Genomic DNA, 17,286 nt, shown 5'->3' with positions numbered 1-17,286 from the left:
TTTGTTGAGAGATTTTGTTTTTTAATAATTAAAAGGAAAAGAAGATGTTAGGAGGTGGGTGGGACAGCAGCCTCACAAGCCAATTATATGACAAGCCTGCAGGGACAGGACCAGCTTAGGGTCTCTCCCCTCATCCTCCGTGACAAGCAAGAAGCAATGGGCTGACACAAGCCCTTTGTGGCTGAAGAACTCTGGGAAACCGCCAGTCATTCTTTTCTTTTTCCTTGCAGTGCCCAAGACCAAGATTTTGGCCACTGGAGGGGCATCTCACAACAGAGACATACTACAAGTAAGTGTTGAAAGGATCTCTCCCATATCTGTTAATTCTTTTTAAAAAATTGTTGTTTTTTTATTGATTTCAGAGAAGAAGGGAGAGAGAGAAACATCAACGATGAGAGAGGATCCGTGATTAGCTGCCTCTTGCATGCCCCCTACTGGGGCCCGCAACCCAGGTATGTGCCCTGACTGGGAACCAAACCATGACCTCCTGGTTCATAGGTCGATGCTCAACCATCAAGCCACACCGGCCGGGCCCATGTCTGTTACTTCTAAGAGCCGGACACTCAGCAGGAGGACTGCCTGTTCCCACTCCTTCCCTCCCAGGAAGCCAGATCTGCTGCCTTGCAGCTAGCACTGTGAGCAGGTTGTCTTAGACTCGGGAAACCTGCTGCCCTGTGTAACGCCACTCTCTGATACCAGCACTGGCCTCTGTAGTCACACAGAAAGCGCCTGCCCCACACGTCAAACCTGACATCGCATGCCAGTGTTCTTGCCTTCCTAAAAGCGTCTGCCTTCCAGTTTAAAGATCTCTGATTTCTCAACCATTCCTCTTGTAATACAGTTGCCAGACTTGGTCACTGTCTTTCTGATCCTCCACTATGCTAGAAATATGTGACCAAAATTGGAATCAGCCTGCGGATGTCTGACAATCAGGCTGTTATATCTTGGGGCTGAGTATTTTGGGATGTAGCCTGAGGCTGCCTTAGCTGTTTGAATAACTGCATCGACTCTTGACTTGTAATATACCTGCCTTAGGTAAGATTCTCTAGAAGCAGAGTCTGAAATGGGCATTTTCTAATAAAGTGATATGTTGAGAGAGTTCTCCTAGGAGAGAGGGGGTGGGAGATGCAGGCAGGGCAGGAGAAGGGCAAGCAAGGGTGTGCTTTTGGCTGGCATCGGCTTCAGCTCCGTCCCGTGGGGAGATCTGGAACATGAACTCGACCACAGACTTGTTTTCATCTTAGGGTAAGGGGGCCAACTGGCCATCCTGGGAGAGGTGAAAATAACCTTCTGTGAGAGGCAGCCTCTGTTCAGCAGGGAGTAGTTCTTTTAAGGAGGGACCGCTGTGAGCCATTAGTAGCCAATATTCATAGCATCTGGAGAGGGGTGCACAGTGGTCCAGTCTGGGGATACCTATGGGGCATCAGTGGCATCTACTACAATATCTCTGGTCAATTAAGACCCTCAAGTCTTGCCCTAGCAAGTTTGGCTCAGTGGATTAAGCGTCGGCCCACAGACTGAAGGGTCCTGGGGTCGATTCTGGTCAAGGGCACATACCTCAGTTGCAGGCTCGATCCCTGGCCCATGTACAGGATGCTTTTGGGAGGCAGCCAATCGATGTGTCTCTCTCACATCGATGTTTCTCTCTCTGTCGCTCCCCCTCCCTTCCACTCTCTGTATAAATCAATGGGAAAATGTCCTCTGGTGAGGATTAACAACAAAAAAGACCCCCAAGTCTTTTCCATGTGAGCTCCTCTTAGCATTCTACATGTATGCAATTTATTTGGAGGGCCTAAATGGAAAACTTTATATTTATTCCTATAAACAGGGGTCCTCAAACTTTTTAAACGGGGCCAGTTCACTGTCCCTCAGACCATTGGAGGGCCGGACTATAGTTTAAAAAAAAACTATGAACAAATTCCTATGCACACTGCGGGCCCGGGACGAGTCGGCTGCTAAGCAGGACAGGCAGCGGCACCCGGCGGGCCGGATAAATGTCCTCGGTGGGCCGCATGTGGCCCGCGGGCCGTAGTTTGAGGACCCCTGCAAAACATGCCCTTGTTTGTTGGGTTTGGGCTTGTGAATATTAGCCTGATACTCAGCCGTCTCCACCTTGACCATTTGCTAAGCATTCTTCCTCCTCGTCTTGGATGCAGTGGTTAGACAGTGCAGGGACATCCTGAAGAGCTGTGGTCCTCCCCTTGAGACTTCCTGCAGGTCATCCAGACCCTTTTATCACGGGCACATGGCCAAGTACACTTCCTTTAAGGTGGTAGAGGTGTCCTGGGAGGCATCAGAAGACGGATGAGGGAAGAGCTTGAAAAATGTGTGCCAGGCTTCCCATGTTCCCTCTGAGGAGCAACCCGCCACAGTCAGAACCTCTGTCCTCTCCAGGTGCTCGCGGATGTGTTTGGCGCCCCGGTATATGTCATAGACACCGCCAACTCAGCCTGCGTGGGCTCCGCTTACCGAGCTTTCCACGGTAGGTCGATGGATCGGGGAGAGCGGGCGGGCACTCACTGGGCTGAGGAGGGTGGAAAGGGGAGACTGTCCCCCGTCTTTCGGGACGTTGGAGTCTTGTCGGCTGTACCTTCATTTTTTCTCCCTCCCAGAAGGCGAGACCCAACCCCAATTTTCAGTCCCTTTATCCTCTACATAAAGTGGGGAAAGAGTGGCAGGGTCCTGAGTGAGGCCTGGCCAGAATCAGGCTCCACACAGGCTCATTGGGAATGGACGTAGGCATACTGAGGGCACGAGTGCCTGGGTGTGGACAGCTGGTGGGCAGGAGAGGTGGATGAAGGCCAGAGTCTTTTCAGCAAGAGCGGGGCGTTGAGTCAACCGTGAAGGCTTAGGAGCCAAGCACTTCAGGACCTTGGACAGTGCCAGGGGGCGGCTTTGCTCTCCTGGAGGCCTCCCTGAAATCGCTGGCAGGAAAGGAACCTCCCCACTTAGGAGCAGTTGTGGCAGGAGCAGCACGTGCCCACAGGAGTGTTCCTCCTTCCGCTTGGTCTGTTTTCTCTGCCCCCTGACGGCTCCGGCTGCTCCTCCGGCTGCCCATGTACCTTAAGGGCTTTGTCTTTTCCCTCTAGAGCCGTGGTCGGCAAACTCATTAGTCAACAGAGCCAAACAGCAACAGTACAACGATTGAAATTTCTTTTGAGAGCCACATTTTTTAAACTTAAACTACTTCTAACGCCACTTCTTCAAAATAGACTCGCCCAGGCCGTGGTATTTTGTGGAAGAGCCACACTCAAGGGGCCAAAGAGCCTCATGAGCCACAGTTTGCTGACCACGGCTCTAGAGGTTCCGTTCTTCACACGTTTACTTTTAACTTTTGAACACGCCTTTAAAATATATAATATATACTATATTTTATATATTTATTTATTTATTTATTTATTTACTTATTTATTTATTTATTTTAGAGAGTGGAAGGGAGAGGGAGAGAGAAATAGAAACATCAATGATGAGAATCATTGATCAGCTGCCTCCTGCACACCCCCTACCAGAGATCAAGCCCTCAACCCATCTATGTGCCCTGACCAGGAATTGAATCATGACCTCCTGGTTCATGGGTTGACGCTCAACCACTGAGCCACTCTAGCCAGGCTTAACACACCTTTTAAAACATATATTTTCTACTAACATTGAGAATTAATTCGGGACCATATCCTCCTCTTAATCATTACCTCTTTTATTCCCCTCCCTCCACACTCCATCCACCTCACACCACTTCACACCACCTCCTATATCATGATCATTGGACACTTTATTTCCAGATTATTAAGATTTACATTGTATTGGGTTTTACTTGCACTTACCAATGAGTTGTTTATTTTTGTTTTTCTAACTCACTGCAGTTTCTTCTTCGAGTCTATGCCAGTTTTTTGTTGAAATATTATAACCTAAACACATTTCTTTTCTTTTAATATATTTTATTGATATTTTACAGAGAGGAAGGGAGAGGGATAGAGAGCTAGAAACATCGATGAGAGAGAAACATCGATCAGCTGCCTCCTGCACACCTCCCACTGGGGATGTGCCCGCAACCAAGGTACATGCCCTTGACCGGAATCAAACCCGGGACCCTTCAGTCCGCAGGCCGACACTCTATCCACTGAGCCAAACCGGTTTTGGCCTAAACACATTTTTAAGAGGGAATTCAGTAGGTGATAATTTTCTGAGGCCTCACATGGCCAGCAAAGGGCTTTGCTTTGTCCTCCCAAAGAATGTGACCTTGGCTGGACAGAGGACTCTAAGTTCAAAGTACTTTGCTTTAGGACTTTGAAAACACGTCCACCATCTTCCAGCCGTCAGTGTTGCCCACGAGGAGCCTGGGTCTGCCTCCTCCTCCTCCTCCTCCTCCTGCCAAAGCAGGGAAAGAACTCCTTTATGGGGAGGACTCTGCCGCTCCGCTGCACGCGTTTCTTTCCCATCTTTCCTTTTCTGTGCCTACTTAGTTGCCAAAGGTTACCCTACTCTGCCCCCAAAACCAAAACCTGAGCTAAGTCCTACCACAGAGGTGGGGAATGTCCGGTCCACGGGCCATATGAAGCCTGTGAAATCATCCAGTCTGGCCCTGCCAAGGCATTAGGGATGAGTTAATTAAATGTTTGACCAAATAGAGCCGGCTGATTTTTAAGTGGATAATTTCGTATGGCCCACGAGTGATGTTATAAATATCCAGATGGCCCTTGGCAGAGAAAGGTTCCCCACCCCTGTCCTAGCATATCAGTTTTCACCGTGAAGTGTCTCAGCCACTTCATTTAGAGACCTCTTCTCCCCAGCTGGGTCCCGGGATGAATTTCACACGTAGCAGTCTGTGAAGAGGTGGAAAGGGAGCTAGATCTTTTGATCAGTCTCACCGATGGCCACCACACCACTCATCCTCTTCGCTCATCCACACAGCTCTGAGCTGGGGTACTCCAGCCCTCGGATAGAAAACTGCGCCTCAGCTCCTTCACTCCTGGTGGGGTTGTTTCCCTGTCAATCCGATGCTACTCCTTAAATTGCCTGCAAACCCTTCACTGTCTCTTGCCCACCTGCGGCAGCCTTCCCTCTTTTCCAGCGCTGCCACTTGTTTGCACGGTGAGTATTTATTGAGTGCCTCCTGTATGCAGGTAGTGTGCGAGGCCCCAGGCGCTAGTGGAGACCCAGGCCCTGGCCTCACAGAGCAAGGCAGGGACTGTCGACACACCTGTGGCCGGAAACTGTGACAAGTGCTCTGAGGGAAGCCGATGGTGCTGAGAGGCAGAGGGTGAGGGAGCGTCCCAAGCCAGGGATGTTCTGGGCCGCCGCTTATCTGAGGAGAAAAGTACGTGGAAAGAGAAGAACATTCCACCCAGTGAAAAGGCTCCAAGGCAGGAGGAACTGAAAGCCGCTGGGGTGGCTCGAATATAGTGAGTGATGGAGACAATGGGAGGGATGAGTCATGTGAGGGAGAAGAGGCAGGCGGCCCTCCCCTCTGTTAGATGCCAGGGCTCAGCCGAGGACTGACAGGTGCTATCAGTGAGCAAGACAAACCAGGCCCTGCTGAGGAGGCCTGCACTTGAGATTTTTCTTTTCTCTCTCTCTCTCTCTCTCTGTGAATGGTTTTATCGAAGCACGATCCTATGACATAAGAATTACCCAGTTGTAAGTATACAATTCAGTGATTTCTAATAAATTTACTGAGTTGTGCAACCATCACCCTAATCCCATTTTGGAACATTTTGTCACTCCAGAGATAAAATGCTATTTCCGGTTAATGTCCTCATTTGCAACATACACTGACGTGAAATGAGCTTTCCTTTTCCAGGCCTTGCAGCTGGGACAGGCGTGCCCTTCTCCGAGGTTGTGAAGTTAGCCCCAAGTCCCCGATTAGCTGCTACCCCGAGCCCAGGAGCTTCTCAGGTGAGAGACCATCCGAATTTGCTTATAGCATTTGCACTGTGAAAACCAACCGGGTTCTCCCCTTCCCCCCTCAAAAGGTAAGTTTTTCTTTGTCGCCTACGTTAAAGTTGATGTGCTCAATGAAAGGGGAAATGCTACTTTTAAAAAATATATATTTTATTGATATTTTACAGAGAAGAAGGGAGAGGGTTAGAGAGTTAGAAACATCGATGAGAGAGAAACATCGATTCAGCTGCCTCCTGCACATCCCCTACGGGGGATGTGCCCGCAACCAAGGTACATGCCCTTGACCGGAATCGAACCCGGGACCCTTCAGTCCGCAGGCTGATGCTCTATCCACTGAGCCAAACTGGTTAGGGATTTTTTTTTTTTTTAATTGTCAAGGAACCAGAGCAAAAGAAGCCAGGTTGTCAGCTGAGATTCACAGATACCAGTTACTGCTGATTTTACAGCCTCAGGGGTCAGATAGATTGCTGGGCACATCTTCATTGTTCCGTATGCCTCAGGGCAGGCCCTTCCATTTCACCAGTTACAGAAGCCACAGGAAGCCTGAAGCACAAGGCACGCAGGGTTTTTAACACTCAGATCTGAAGTCTGGATCCAAGACAGCCGTGCAGTCCCTCAGGCCAGGAAACCCCTGTGTGTTGGCCCCCACGGTTACAGGTTAGGTTCCCGGGAGAGCAGACTGTAAGATGTCGATTAAGGATGCAGGGGATTGATGAGGGGCTACTCTTGGGACTCTAGTCTGTGGAAGAGAAAGGAGGAGATGAGCCGCAGGGCAGGCCCAGTGGAGCCCTCAGCCATCCCTACAGGAACTTCTGAAGCTGGAATGACCCTGAGTTTTACCCAACTGGGGTGCGGGGCCAGGCCGTTATACCCCATGTCAGCTGGTCATTGCATGCAGGCTGCAGGCCATCCCAGGACGGGGTAAGGCAGCCCTCTATAGCTGAAGCCATCCCCAAAGGGGGCTGTCAGCTGAGGCTGGAGAGTTAGCTCTCCATTCCTGCAGGGCAGTCTGGGTGGTCTGCCACAGCATCCGCCCCACCGCTGTCCTGTTTGCAGAAGGTCCTTGCAGCCCAGGGGCAGGGGCGGTGCAGGCAGAGGGCTTTATTCATGGCGGTCCAGCGGGCAGCATGAGCTTCATGCTTGCTTCATGTTTCCTTTATCCTGAAGTGTCCTGGGGTGATGCGGAGTGGGCCCAGGTGGACACTGTGGATGCACTGTGTCTGTGTCACAACTGTGAGGGACCCTGAGCTTAGAAACCTGTAACCATATAAAGGAGTGGCAAGCAAAGCTGCCCAACCTTTGCCCCCAAAGGAGACATTATCTTTGTTATCCCAGGCAGCAAAAAAAATGTTCCCTCTGCCCCCAGAGGGTGATGCTGTCTCTGTTTTCCAAGGCTGCTATATAAACGTCCTTGAAAAGATGGTGGGGAACAAAAGCTGTGACATAGAAACACCACTGAGAATTGTTCCCAGCATATTTTGGAAGCAGAAGCTCATACTTTCCGGGTAACAGGGCAACCCACACACATAAGTGTACCCAAGATTTCATTTACTACTAGAGGCCCGGTGCACGAAATTGTGCAGTGGGGGAAGGGCAGGTTCCTCAGCCCGGCCTGCACCCTCTTGCAATCCAGGACCCCTGGGACATTTCTCCCGCAATCCGGGACCGCTGGCTCCTAACCACTCACCTGCCTGCTTGCCTTATCGCCCCTAACCACTCTGCCTGCCTGCCTGCCTGATCGCCCCTAACCACTCTGCCTGCCTCATCGCCCCTAACCACTCACCTGCCTACCCGATTGCCCCTAACCACTCTGCCTGCCTGCCTGATTGCCCCTAACCACTCACCTGCCTGCCTGATCGCCCCTAACCACTCTGCCTGCCTGCCTCATCACCCCTAAACATTTGCCTGCCTACCTGATTGCCCCTAACCACTCTGCCTGCCTGCCTGATCACCCCTAACTGCTCGCCTACCTGCCCGATCACCCCTAACCACTCACCTGCCTGCCTGATCACCCCTAACTGCCTCTGCCTGCCTGATTGCCCCTAACCGCCTCTGCCTTGGCCCCCGCCGCGGCAACTTCATCCGGAATGTCGTCCAGAATGACATCCGAAAGGTCGTTCGGATGTCCAGTCTAATTAGAATATTTCGCTTTTATTATTATCGATTGTGTGTCCTTGTGTTTAAGAGACAGCTTAGTGCAATAGAAAGATCCTACATTGAGATAAAGGAGCTTCGGGTTCTGAACTCATTCTGCCTCTCCCTCACCATCTGACCTTCATGTGACCTTGAGCAGCACTTCTCTCTGAACCTCTGTTTCTTCATCTGTGAAGTGGGGACAACATCAGTCCTTCCTACTTTTAAGCTGCCAGTTGTGAGGCTTAAGGAGCAGCCTTGACTACTGTGGCTTGATTATATAACAGGAGGTCTGAAGGTCATTGCCAGTGTTGGTTCAGTGGTTCAACAGTGTCAGGGCTCCACGCCGCGATCCCTGCAGTTCTCCAGATCAGCAGTGGACAATGGGAACCTCATGAGAGCCACCTAGGCCATCTAAAAATTTCCAGCAGTCTCATTTTTAAAAAAGGTATAAAGAAATAAATGACAATTTTAATAATATTTAATCCAGTAAGTCCAAAATATTGTCATTTCAACATGTAATCATTAAGAAGAAGTGCTAATGTGATATTTTGCTCCTTTTTTGTCTGGAGCTTTTGAAATCTGGTGTGTGCTTAGAGCACCAGCTACATCTCAAGTGCGCACAGGCCCAGATGGCTTGTGGCTCCCGTATTGGATCCTGCAGCTCTAGACGTGTCCCAGATGGCGGCAGGGTGTCTGCAGCTGCTCCAGACATCATGTCCCCCCCAACTGCATTCACTGGGCAGAGTCTCTCCTCACACACTTCTCAAGACATCCTGTCTGTTCCCCTCAACTCCGCAACAGACTACGACTTGGTCACATGGTCAGCCTTGGCTGTAAGAAAGGCTGTTGCAGGGTCTGGCTCTTCCATCCTCTCCAGGATGCAAGGAAGCAGGTAGTTGGGGAATGCTAAGGAAACCAGCCACTGCACCCGCCTCGTTACAGGTAGTAAATGCCTGTCTACGGCCGCTCCCCCTGGCTTGGGCACGGCCAGTCACTAATAGCTCGTGGAACTCTTTACCCCTAAAGCCAAGTGTAACCTCAGAGTCCTTCTCAACACCAGGCTGCAAGCAGTGACAAGTGTCTGACTGTGGGCATCCGTGACGTATGTGCGGACTGGATTGTAAATTCCTGGAGAGCTGGGTGACAGCCTGTGTTCTCTCTGCGCTTGCAGAGTGCTGCGCTGTGGTGGAAAGTCGTAACAGTCACAGCGTTCGATGTTTTCTCTCTGGGCTTAGCTGAATGTTGCGATTTCTTCCCTGGAGAGGAAATTGAGGCCTCCTCACTTCCTCTGTGTTCACAGACAGCTGCTGTAGCTGCACCAAGAGTAGGTCCTTACTGCACCGTCAGTTACGAATGTACGTGACTTTGGAGCTGATTAAGCCACATGAAGCAAGAATGGGACTGGCTGGAACTAGCAGGGTTTGTGAGTCCCGAGGAAACTGGCCCTTGGGCCTTCAGTGTTGCTTGTCTGTAAGATAGCGTGTGCTCATATGGAGTGCGCCATTTCTCAGATGGGGCTTGTGGAGCCACAGGAGAAAACAGCTTAAAAAAAAATGAATAAAGGGTAAGAATTTGGGGTTTAGCCCTAGCCGGTTTGGCTCAGTGGATAGAACGTCAGCCTGCGGACTGGGGGCGTCCCGGGTTCGATTCCGGTCAAGGGCATGTACCTTGGTTGTGGGCACATCCCCAGTAGGGGGTGTGCAAGAGGCAGCTGACCAATGATTCTCTCTCATCGATGTTTCTAACTCTCTATCCCTTTCCCTTCCTCTCTGTAAAAAATCAATAAAATAGCCCTGACCGGTTTGGCTTAGTGGATAGAGCGTCGGACTGCGGACTGAAGGGTCCCGGGTTTGATTCCGGTTAAGGGCATGTACCTGGGTTGCAGGCACATCCCCAGTGGGAGGTGTGCAGGAGGCAGCTGATCGATGTTTCTCTCTCATCCATGTTTCTAACTATCTATCCTCTCCCTTTCCTCTCTGTAAGAAATCAATAAAATATTTAAAAAAAAATCAATAAAATATATATTTTTTAAAATGAATAAAGGGTAAGAATTTGGGGTTTATTTCTTTGTGGTCCTGTTTCCCTGGTTGGTTTTTAGGTTTGGGTTTATTATACAGCATACTGTACATATAATTTTGTATATATAATATAATAATTATATATAATACATACGTATATGTAATATAATAATCATATATATATATATATAAAATACATATATATAAAATTCTGTATCACCACATAGGTATTTACATTCTTAAAAATGCACATGCATGTTATTTTTATTTTTATTTTTTAAATATATTTTATTGATATTTCACAGAGAGGAAGGGAGAGGGACAGAGAGCCAGAAACATCGATGAGAGAGAGAAATCGATCAGCTGCCTCCTGCACACCCCCCACTGGGGATGTGCCCGCAACCAAGGTACATGCCCTTGACCGGAATCGAACCCGGGACCCTTCAGTCCACAGGCCGACGCTCTATCCACTGAGCCAAACCGGTTTTGGCATGCATGTTATTTTTAATGACTGCATAATATTATCTCTGGCTAATGGGCCATAATTTACTTGAGCATTTTTCATGTCTTAGAGCAGTTGCTCCTAAATTTTCAAACATTATCATCAGCTCTGTGTGGGTAAAGGGTTAACGAAACCTTTTTCTATTCTGTTCACTTCCTAGCTCTGTTTCCTTTGAGGCTTAATAAATGGAATGAACACAGTGTCGTGACTTCTCCTGGGCATGGCTCTTGCCTAGGGAGTTGTTGCCAGAGACGCCCCTGTGGCACATGAAGTTTGAAAGCCAGGGTGGTGCTCGCACCTGTTCAACGTGCATTTCATCTCTTTGCACCTGAGCTATAACCTGGAGGGAAAGGAAGGGAGAAGGCAGGGAGGCGAAGAGACCCTTTTCTGGGCACCTGTGCGAACTGCCGCGTGCCCACTCTACGGCCTCCCGTTGAAGAGGGGCACCTGCGGTCTCTGTGCCAGCAGGTGTGTTTCTCCAGGGTACCCTCTTGAGAGCCAACGTGTGGCCCATGGTAGTCGTGAGTCTGAATGTTTCGTGGTGTCTAAGAAGACCTTTGGTGAGCCTGTCACCCTACATTTAGGGTTATTTCCTTAGGAGAGCTTTGCAGAAGTAGAATCACTGGGTCAAAGGCTACGGGCATTTTCAAGCTCCTTTTTTTTTTTTTTTTTAAATATATTTTATTGATTTTTTACAGAGAGGAAGGGAGAGGGATAGAGAGTTAGAAACATCGATGAGAGAGAAATATTGATCAGCTGCTTCCTGCACACCCCCTACTGGGGATGTGCCCGCAACCAAGGTACATGCCCTTGACCGGAATCGAACCTGGGACCCTTCAGTCCCCAGGCCGACGCTCAATCCACTGAGCCAAACCGGTCAGGGCTTCAAGCTCCTTGATACAGGCATCAAGTCAAGTTGATTCCCAAAAGGGTTGCACCAGCCATTTCCACCAGCTGTGCAAGGAGACAGCCATGTCCCAGTCTCTTCACCAGAATTTGTTTTTTAATTTTGTAGATTGGATAACAGAAATCGGCTTCTTGTCATAATTTGCCTTTAAAAACATTTTAAACTCTGGGTTTGAGAAGCAGTAGCATTTCCTTTTTTAATGGTTTGATGCTTCCTTGCTTTTGCCCAGCAAGAAAATTAAATGGCCAGTAAATGGGATGTAAAGATTTTAAATTTCAAGTTGCAAAGAGATGGAAGAGGCCCCTCTCCTTTTCCTTCTAAACTGCTCTTTCTGCCCATGCAGGTCTATGCTGCCCTCCTGCCAAGGTATGCCCAGCTTGAGCAGAGAATCCTGTCCCAGCCCCAGGGGCTCCTGGAGTGAGTCCTGTGGACCCTGCCTGCTCAGACTTGCTGACCCCACTGGGAGACGTGGCCCTGGACAGCAGGGACCCTCTTCTCTGTTCTGGGTGCCTGACACCTGGCTCCTGACGTGCTCCAGCCCTGTCCGGGACCACCCGGACCTGCCTCGCACATCTTCCTGAGCATAAACCGGCTGCCTGTGTCCCTGTGTGCTGTGCTCAGGCAGGAGAGCATCTCTTTCCCATTTCAGGAGGCAGGATAACACGGAGCCTGGGATATCTCCAATAAAGACTGGCATTTTCCTTTCCTTTTTTTTTAAAAAAAAAAACTATATTTTTTATTGATTTCAGAAATGAAGGGAGAGGGAGAGAGAGATAGAAACACCAATGATGAGAGAGAATCATTGACTGGCTGCCTCCTGCACGCCCCCCACTGGGGATCAAGCCCACAGCCGCAACCTGGGCATGTGCCCTGACTGGGAATAGAACCGTGACCTTCTGGTTCATAGGTCCACGCTGAACCACTGAGCCACAATCAGCTGGGCTGACATTTTCCTTTTCAAAGGAAGAAATAAATCTGATCCAAGGAACTAAATCAGCAAAATAGGGAAGAGAATGCCATCCCGTAGACGCTGACCCCAGCCCATCCCCTTCTCCAGTCCTGACTCTCTGGCCACTTGGAGAACTGTCTCAGAATGACCAACTAAGAAATATCCTAGCTAACTCTTACACGTTAAAGGTGAAGAGGGGGAGTGGGGGTGCTCTCTAGGCCAAAAGACCTAGTTTTTTACAAGAAAAGATCAGGTTGGTATCAGACTTCTCAAAGAGTCAGTAGCAGTGGAGCAACATTTTCAAGAAACTCAAACTAAAAATATGAACTAAGTGTTTAATACCAACTGAGCTGCCCAAGTATCAAGGATAATTTTTAAAAAGTTTTAATCATGCAAGAGCTCAGGAAGTAACCCCTTAGGATTCTACTAAAAGACAAGCTTCATCCAACTAGGAGATGATTGGTTGAAACTGAAGCACAAGGACTGGTAGTGATCATTGAATATCTTTAATCTGGGGTAAAAGACCAAAATGAACGTGGGGATTAGGGTGGAAGAATAGTATCCAATGGTATATGCTTTGACAAGGTAGAAGTAACTCAACTAAATAAATGAAAAAGGAGAGAGGGAGAGGACAGTACGAAGAGCTCTTTGTTGCAAAGGCAATATGTGTGAGTCAATATCGTTTAAAGCTGACAGGCCAAATAGTTGAGGCTTCAATAAGGAAGAAAAAGGGAGACAGAGCATTATACAAAGGCAATAGTGTATGGTATTAAAGGTAATCAGTAGGACAAAAATAGGCATCTCCTTCAATGCCCACACAAACAATAATACAGGGGACAGAGCACATAGTAAGTCATAAAGATCACACATTAACCAGTGAAGAAAACGGGAAAAAATAGAAATTAATAAATGAACAGTATTTTGAGTATTTGAAAAAAAAATCAAAATATGTAAACTACTAGCTAATAAATAAAAAGAGGAGAAAGCAGTAACAAAATAAAAATAGTGAAAAATTAACGTTGAAACAAAATTTTTAGTTTTAAGGACTACTTTGCACCACTCTGCAGATTTGAAAATCTAGAAGAAATGGCAAACACCTAGGAAAATACATAATTTACTAAAATGACTCCAGTAGTGACAGCAATTTTAAGCGGACTCATTTTCATAAAAGAAACAAAAGATTGTAAAAGAACTACCCTATAAAAAAGGCATTAGGTAAGATGGGGTCACAGGGAACCTTCATAGACCAGTTAGTCCCTATGCTACAGAATGTATCCCAGAACCCTGGAAAAGAAAAAACTCTCTTCCAGATTATTTTTGTGAAGCGAATAGAACATTGATCTCTGTACTAAGTTGCAAATGCTCCAATTCCTCACTTTTCTCTAAGCCATGTATCATGCTGTGGGATTTTGTAGGCTCTCCTCTCTGACTCTGAGCTCAGCTCTGCGAGTTTGGCCAATGGGAATTTCACAAGCGTGATGTAAGCCAGGGCTTGAAAGGCCCTTGTGCAATTGGGATTGCCCTCACTCTGCTCTCTGCCTTTGTCACGAAAGTCCTGTGCCTAAGCTAGCCTGACCAAACCCATCCTGAATCAGCCATGGGGTGACTGACTGCCCCCGACATGTGAGTCCAGATGAGACCAGCAGAACAATGTAAATCACCAGCCTACAGATGAATGAGCTAAATAAATATGACTTCAAAGCGAGATTACAGTGATTTATTACACGGCAATCGATAACTGATATAACAATGGGTGCCAACACTAAAAGGAAATATATGTGACATTGAAACTGGGCTGTGGTGAAGAGAGGAAAAATGGTGAAAAAATCCTTACAGGAGGCTGAAAAAAAAAGCAAGGTAACTGAGTACCCATGGTAACGTGGAAGATAGGAAGTTGACCTACTGGACATTTGGCCTTGGGAAAAATTTCTAAGCAGAATGTTGAAAATGTCAAACTAGCCAGATTTAAAGTAGAATTTAGAGGGGATATTAAAATGCTAGAATGAAGAAAATAACTTTCTCACCTTTGCCCCTTTAAGCCAAAAGAGATGATCAAATATAAGATGTGGCTTCAAAAAAAAATCAAGGGCTGAAACATACTTTGCTGGGCCCTCTGAAAGAATCAAGGCACTGTCTTAGAACCTTTCTAGCTGATTAAAGTGACTTTCAGGAATCATAAGTTCTTGTCCCACAGCATCCTCTTATACCTAAAGTATCGGGTTAAGTTGAGAGAAAGAGAGTGAGGGGGAGGGAGAGAGAGGGAGATCTCAATAATTATGGGTATGGCTTTTGGTGCACAGAGCGAGTTCAAATCAGACACACAAAATCCACAGAACATAAAAGTGATGTCAATCTAGACAAGAAGGGACCAAATGTAAAAAGATTTGGGCCCCCAGCTTTCTATGGGCAGGAAACAGGCTGAGGATGTTGCTCTAAAGGCATATGTTCCAATGCCCTCTTTAGCGAGTTCAGGAAGGGCAATGCAAGGTGAAAGCTGTAGTGGGTGAAGCCGAGAACCACGGGCACAGTGGATGCCACCTTCAGTGTGGCACACAATCTAACAGGGCCTGCGTGATCCCTGCCTTCTGGCATTCACACCCTGGTGTAATCCCCTCTTGAGTGTGAGCGGGACCTGTAACTTGCTTGTAATAAGTAGAACATGACAAAGGTGATGGTATGTCCTTTCTGTAATTCTATTACATGAGGCCATAACGTCCATCTTCCTAGCAGACAGGAGTATTCCGCAGTGGCAGTGGAGATTGTGAGGGGCTGTAGGCAGAAACAACCTTAATGTATCTGAGGACAGAAAGCAGCAGTGTGTTCTGAATGATAATGGAGAGATGGGAGAGGAAAAAAGGGTCAATTCTATAGAGCTTTGTTAGCCATCATAACGAGAAGCCATAGGAGGATTTTAAGAAGTAATATAAGTTCCACTTTTAAAATTGGTATTATTGATTTGGGAGAGAAAAAAACAACACACAAACACATCGATTTGTTGTTCCACTTATCCATGCATTTATTGGTTAACACTTGTATATACCGTGACCAGGGATCGAACCCTCAACCTTGGCATATCAGGATGACACTCTGACCAGCTGAGTTACTGGCCAGGGCATGAGTTCCAGATTGAATAGATCATTTCAGTTGCTGTAAGGAAGATGTCTTATAGCCAGAATGGAAACGGGTGACCAGTTACCCATTTCAGTCCACTGCTGTTGCAGTGGCCCAGCTGCCAGATGTTGGGTGTTGATGGTATGCAGGGGTCCTCAAACTTTTTAAACAGGGGGCCATAGTTTGAGGACCCCTGGATATGTGGCTGGATCATGGAAGCCAACCGGCTGATGGACTGAATAGGAGGGGAATCAAGAATGACTCGCAAAGTTTTGATCTGAGAAATTAGTTAGTTGGTTATGCCATTGAGTTAAATAGGGACAAAGCGGGAGGAGTGGACTGATGGGGAAAATGAAGACCGCTGCTTCGGCTAGGTCAGTGGTCGGCAAACTCATTAGCCAAATATCAACAGTACAACGAATGAAATTTCTTTTGCGAGCCGAAAACCGACTTCTGCGCATGGGCCACGAAGTTTCAATCACACTGTACGTGTGCACCCGCACGTGGTATTTTGTGGAAGAGCCACACTCAAGGGGCCAAAGAACCGGATGTGGCTCGCAAGCCGCAGTTTGCCGACCACTGGGCTAGGTTAAGCTTGGGATGCCTGAGGGGCTGCCAAATAGAGATGTCAAGTAGACAGCTGGATATACGAATTTGGAGTTCCCAGAGACATCAGGATGAAAGACACAGATGCGCTGTCAGCTTGGACCACTAGGAGTTCTTACTGTGATACTCTACCTGGTGTGGAATAGAGAAGAGGAACCAGCCAATCTAATCATTGGCAAAAGGATTATAGTTGACTAGTGGCTTGGTGCATGAAATTTGTGCACATTAAAAGGGAATTAATTAGAGGAAATATTTTAATATTGCTATTTGCCCTTTATAATAGAAGTGTCAGGGATGAAATAAAATTAGTAAAATGTATATGAAAGTAATATATAAATTTATTTTTTAAAAATATATTTTATTGATTTTTTACAGAGAGGAAAGGAGAGGGATAGAGAGTTAGAAACATCGATGAGAGAAACATCAATCAGCTGCCTCCTGCACACCCCCCACTGGGGATGTGCCCGCAACCAAGGCACATGCCCTTGACTGGAATTGAACCCAGGACCCTTGAGTCTGCAGGCCGATGCTCTATCCACTGAGCCAAACCGGTTAGGGCTATAAATTTATTAATAAATAAACAATAACAGCGTCACGTCCCCTGGCCTCACCATGCACGCAGCCCCGCCCACCTGCGCCTGCCACGCACGCAGCCTCCTGCTGATCGGTCGTTACGGCATGAGAGCGTCACGACCATTTGCATATTAGCCTTTTATTATATAGGATAGCTTTCAGTAGAGGCAATGATTTATCTTCCTTAGAAAAGACTTTACAGCCGGTCCTTCTATAACACATTTTGTTCAGTGTCATTTTGTTAGAAGGTTGATAAGAAAAAAAAGTTCGGTTCCCAGCAGGGGCCACTGTCTGTGTGAAGTCTGCATGTTCTCCCCATGTCTTTGTGGATTGTCTCTGAGTACTCAGGTTTCCTCCCACACCCCAAAGATGTGCACATTAGGATGAATCGGGGTCTCCACATTGTCCCAGTCTGAGTGAGTTGGGGGTGTGTGAGTGGTCCTGAAATGGAAGGGTGTTTGTCTAAGGCTGGTTTCCACCATGTGCCCTGAGCTGCTGGGATAGGCTCTGGCCACCTGTGACCCTGAACTGGAGCAAGCAGGTAGGAAAATAATCTTACTTGTTTTTATTAATCTTTCTTAAATGT

General features: G+C 47.5%; 1 protein-coding gene across 3 annotated transcripts in view; it reads left to right on the top strand.

Moving 5' to 3' along the window:
* The window catches only part of XYLB (xylulokinase), a 39,576-nt gene extending 25,461 nt beyond the window's left edge, over positions 1-14,115 (top strand). The window contains exons 16-19 of one of the 3 annotated variants that reach the window (XM_080674992.1): positions 231-289; positions 2,395-2,482; positions 5,798-5,892; positions 11,805-14,115. In XM_080674992.1, the coding sequence (XP_080531118.1) occupies positions 231-289; positions 2,395-2,482; positions 5,798-5,892; positions 11,805-11,882 (320 nt within the window). In that variant the 3' untranslated portion in view covers positions 11,883-14,115. Of the gene's footprint in view, positions 1-230; positions 290-2,394; positions 2,483-4,787; positions 4,873-4,908; positions 5,083-5,797; positions 5,893-11,804 lie in introns of those variants that run through there. The other 2 variants (XM_080674993.1, XM_080674994.1) reach the window with 2 other exon arrangements.
* The last annotated feature ends 3,171 nt before the right edge of the window (positions 14,116-17,286 follow it).

The sequence above is a fragment of the Plecotus auritus genome, assembly GCF_963455305.1.
Source record: "Plecotus auritus genome assembly, chromosome: 6".
Classification (NCBI taxonomy): Eukaryota; Metazoa; Chordata; class Mammalia; order Chiroptera; family Vespertilionidae; genus Plecotus; species Plecotus auritus.
Note: the sequence above shows the minus strand (reverse complement) of the source record. Positions and strands in the feature narration are given on the sequence as shown.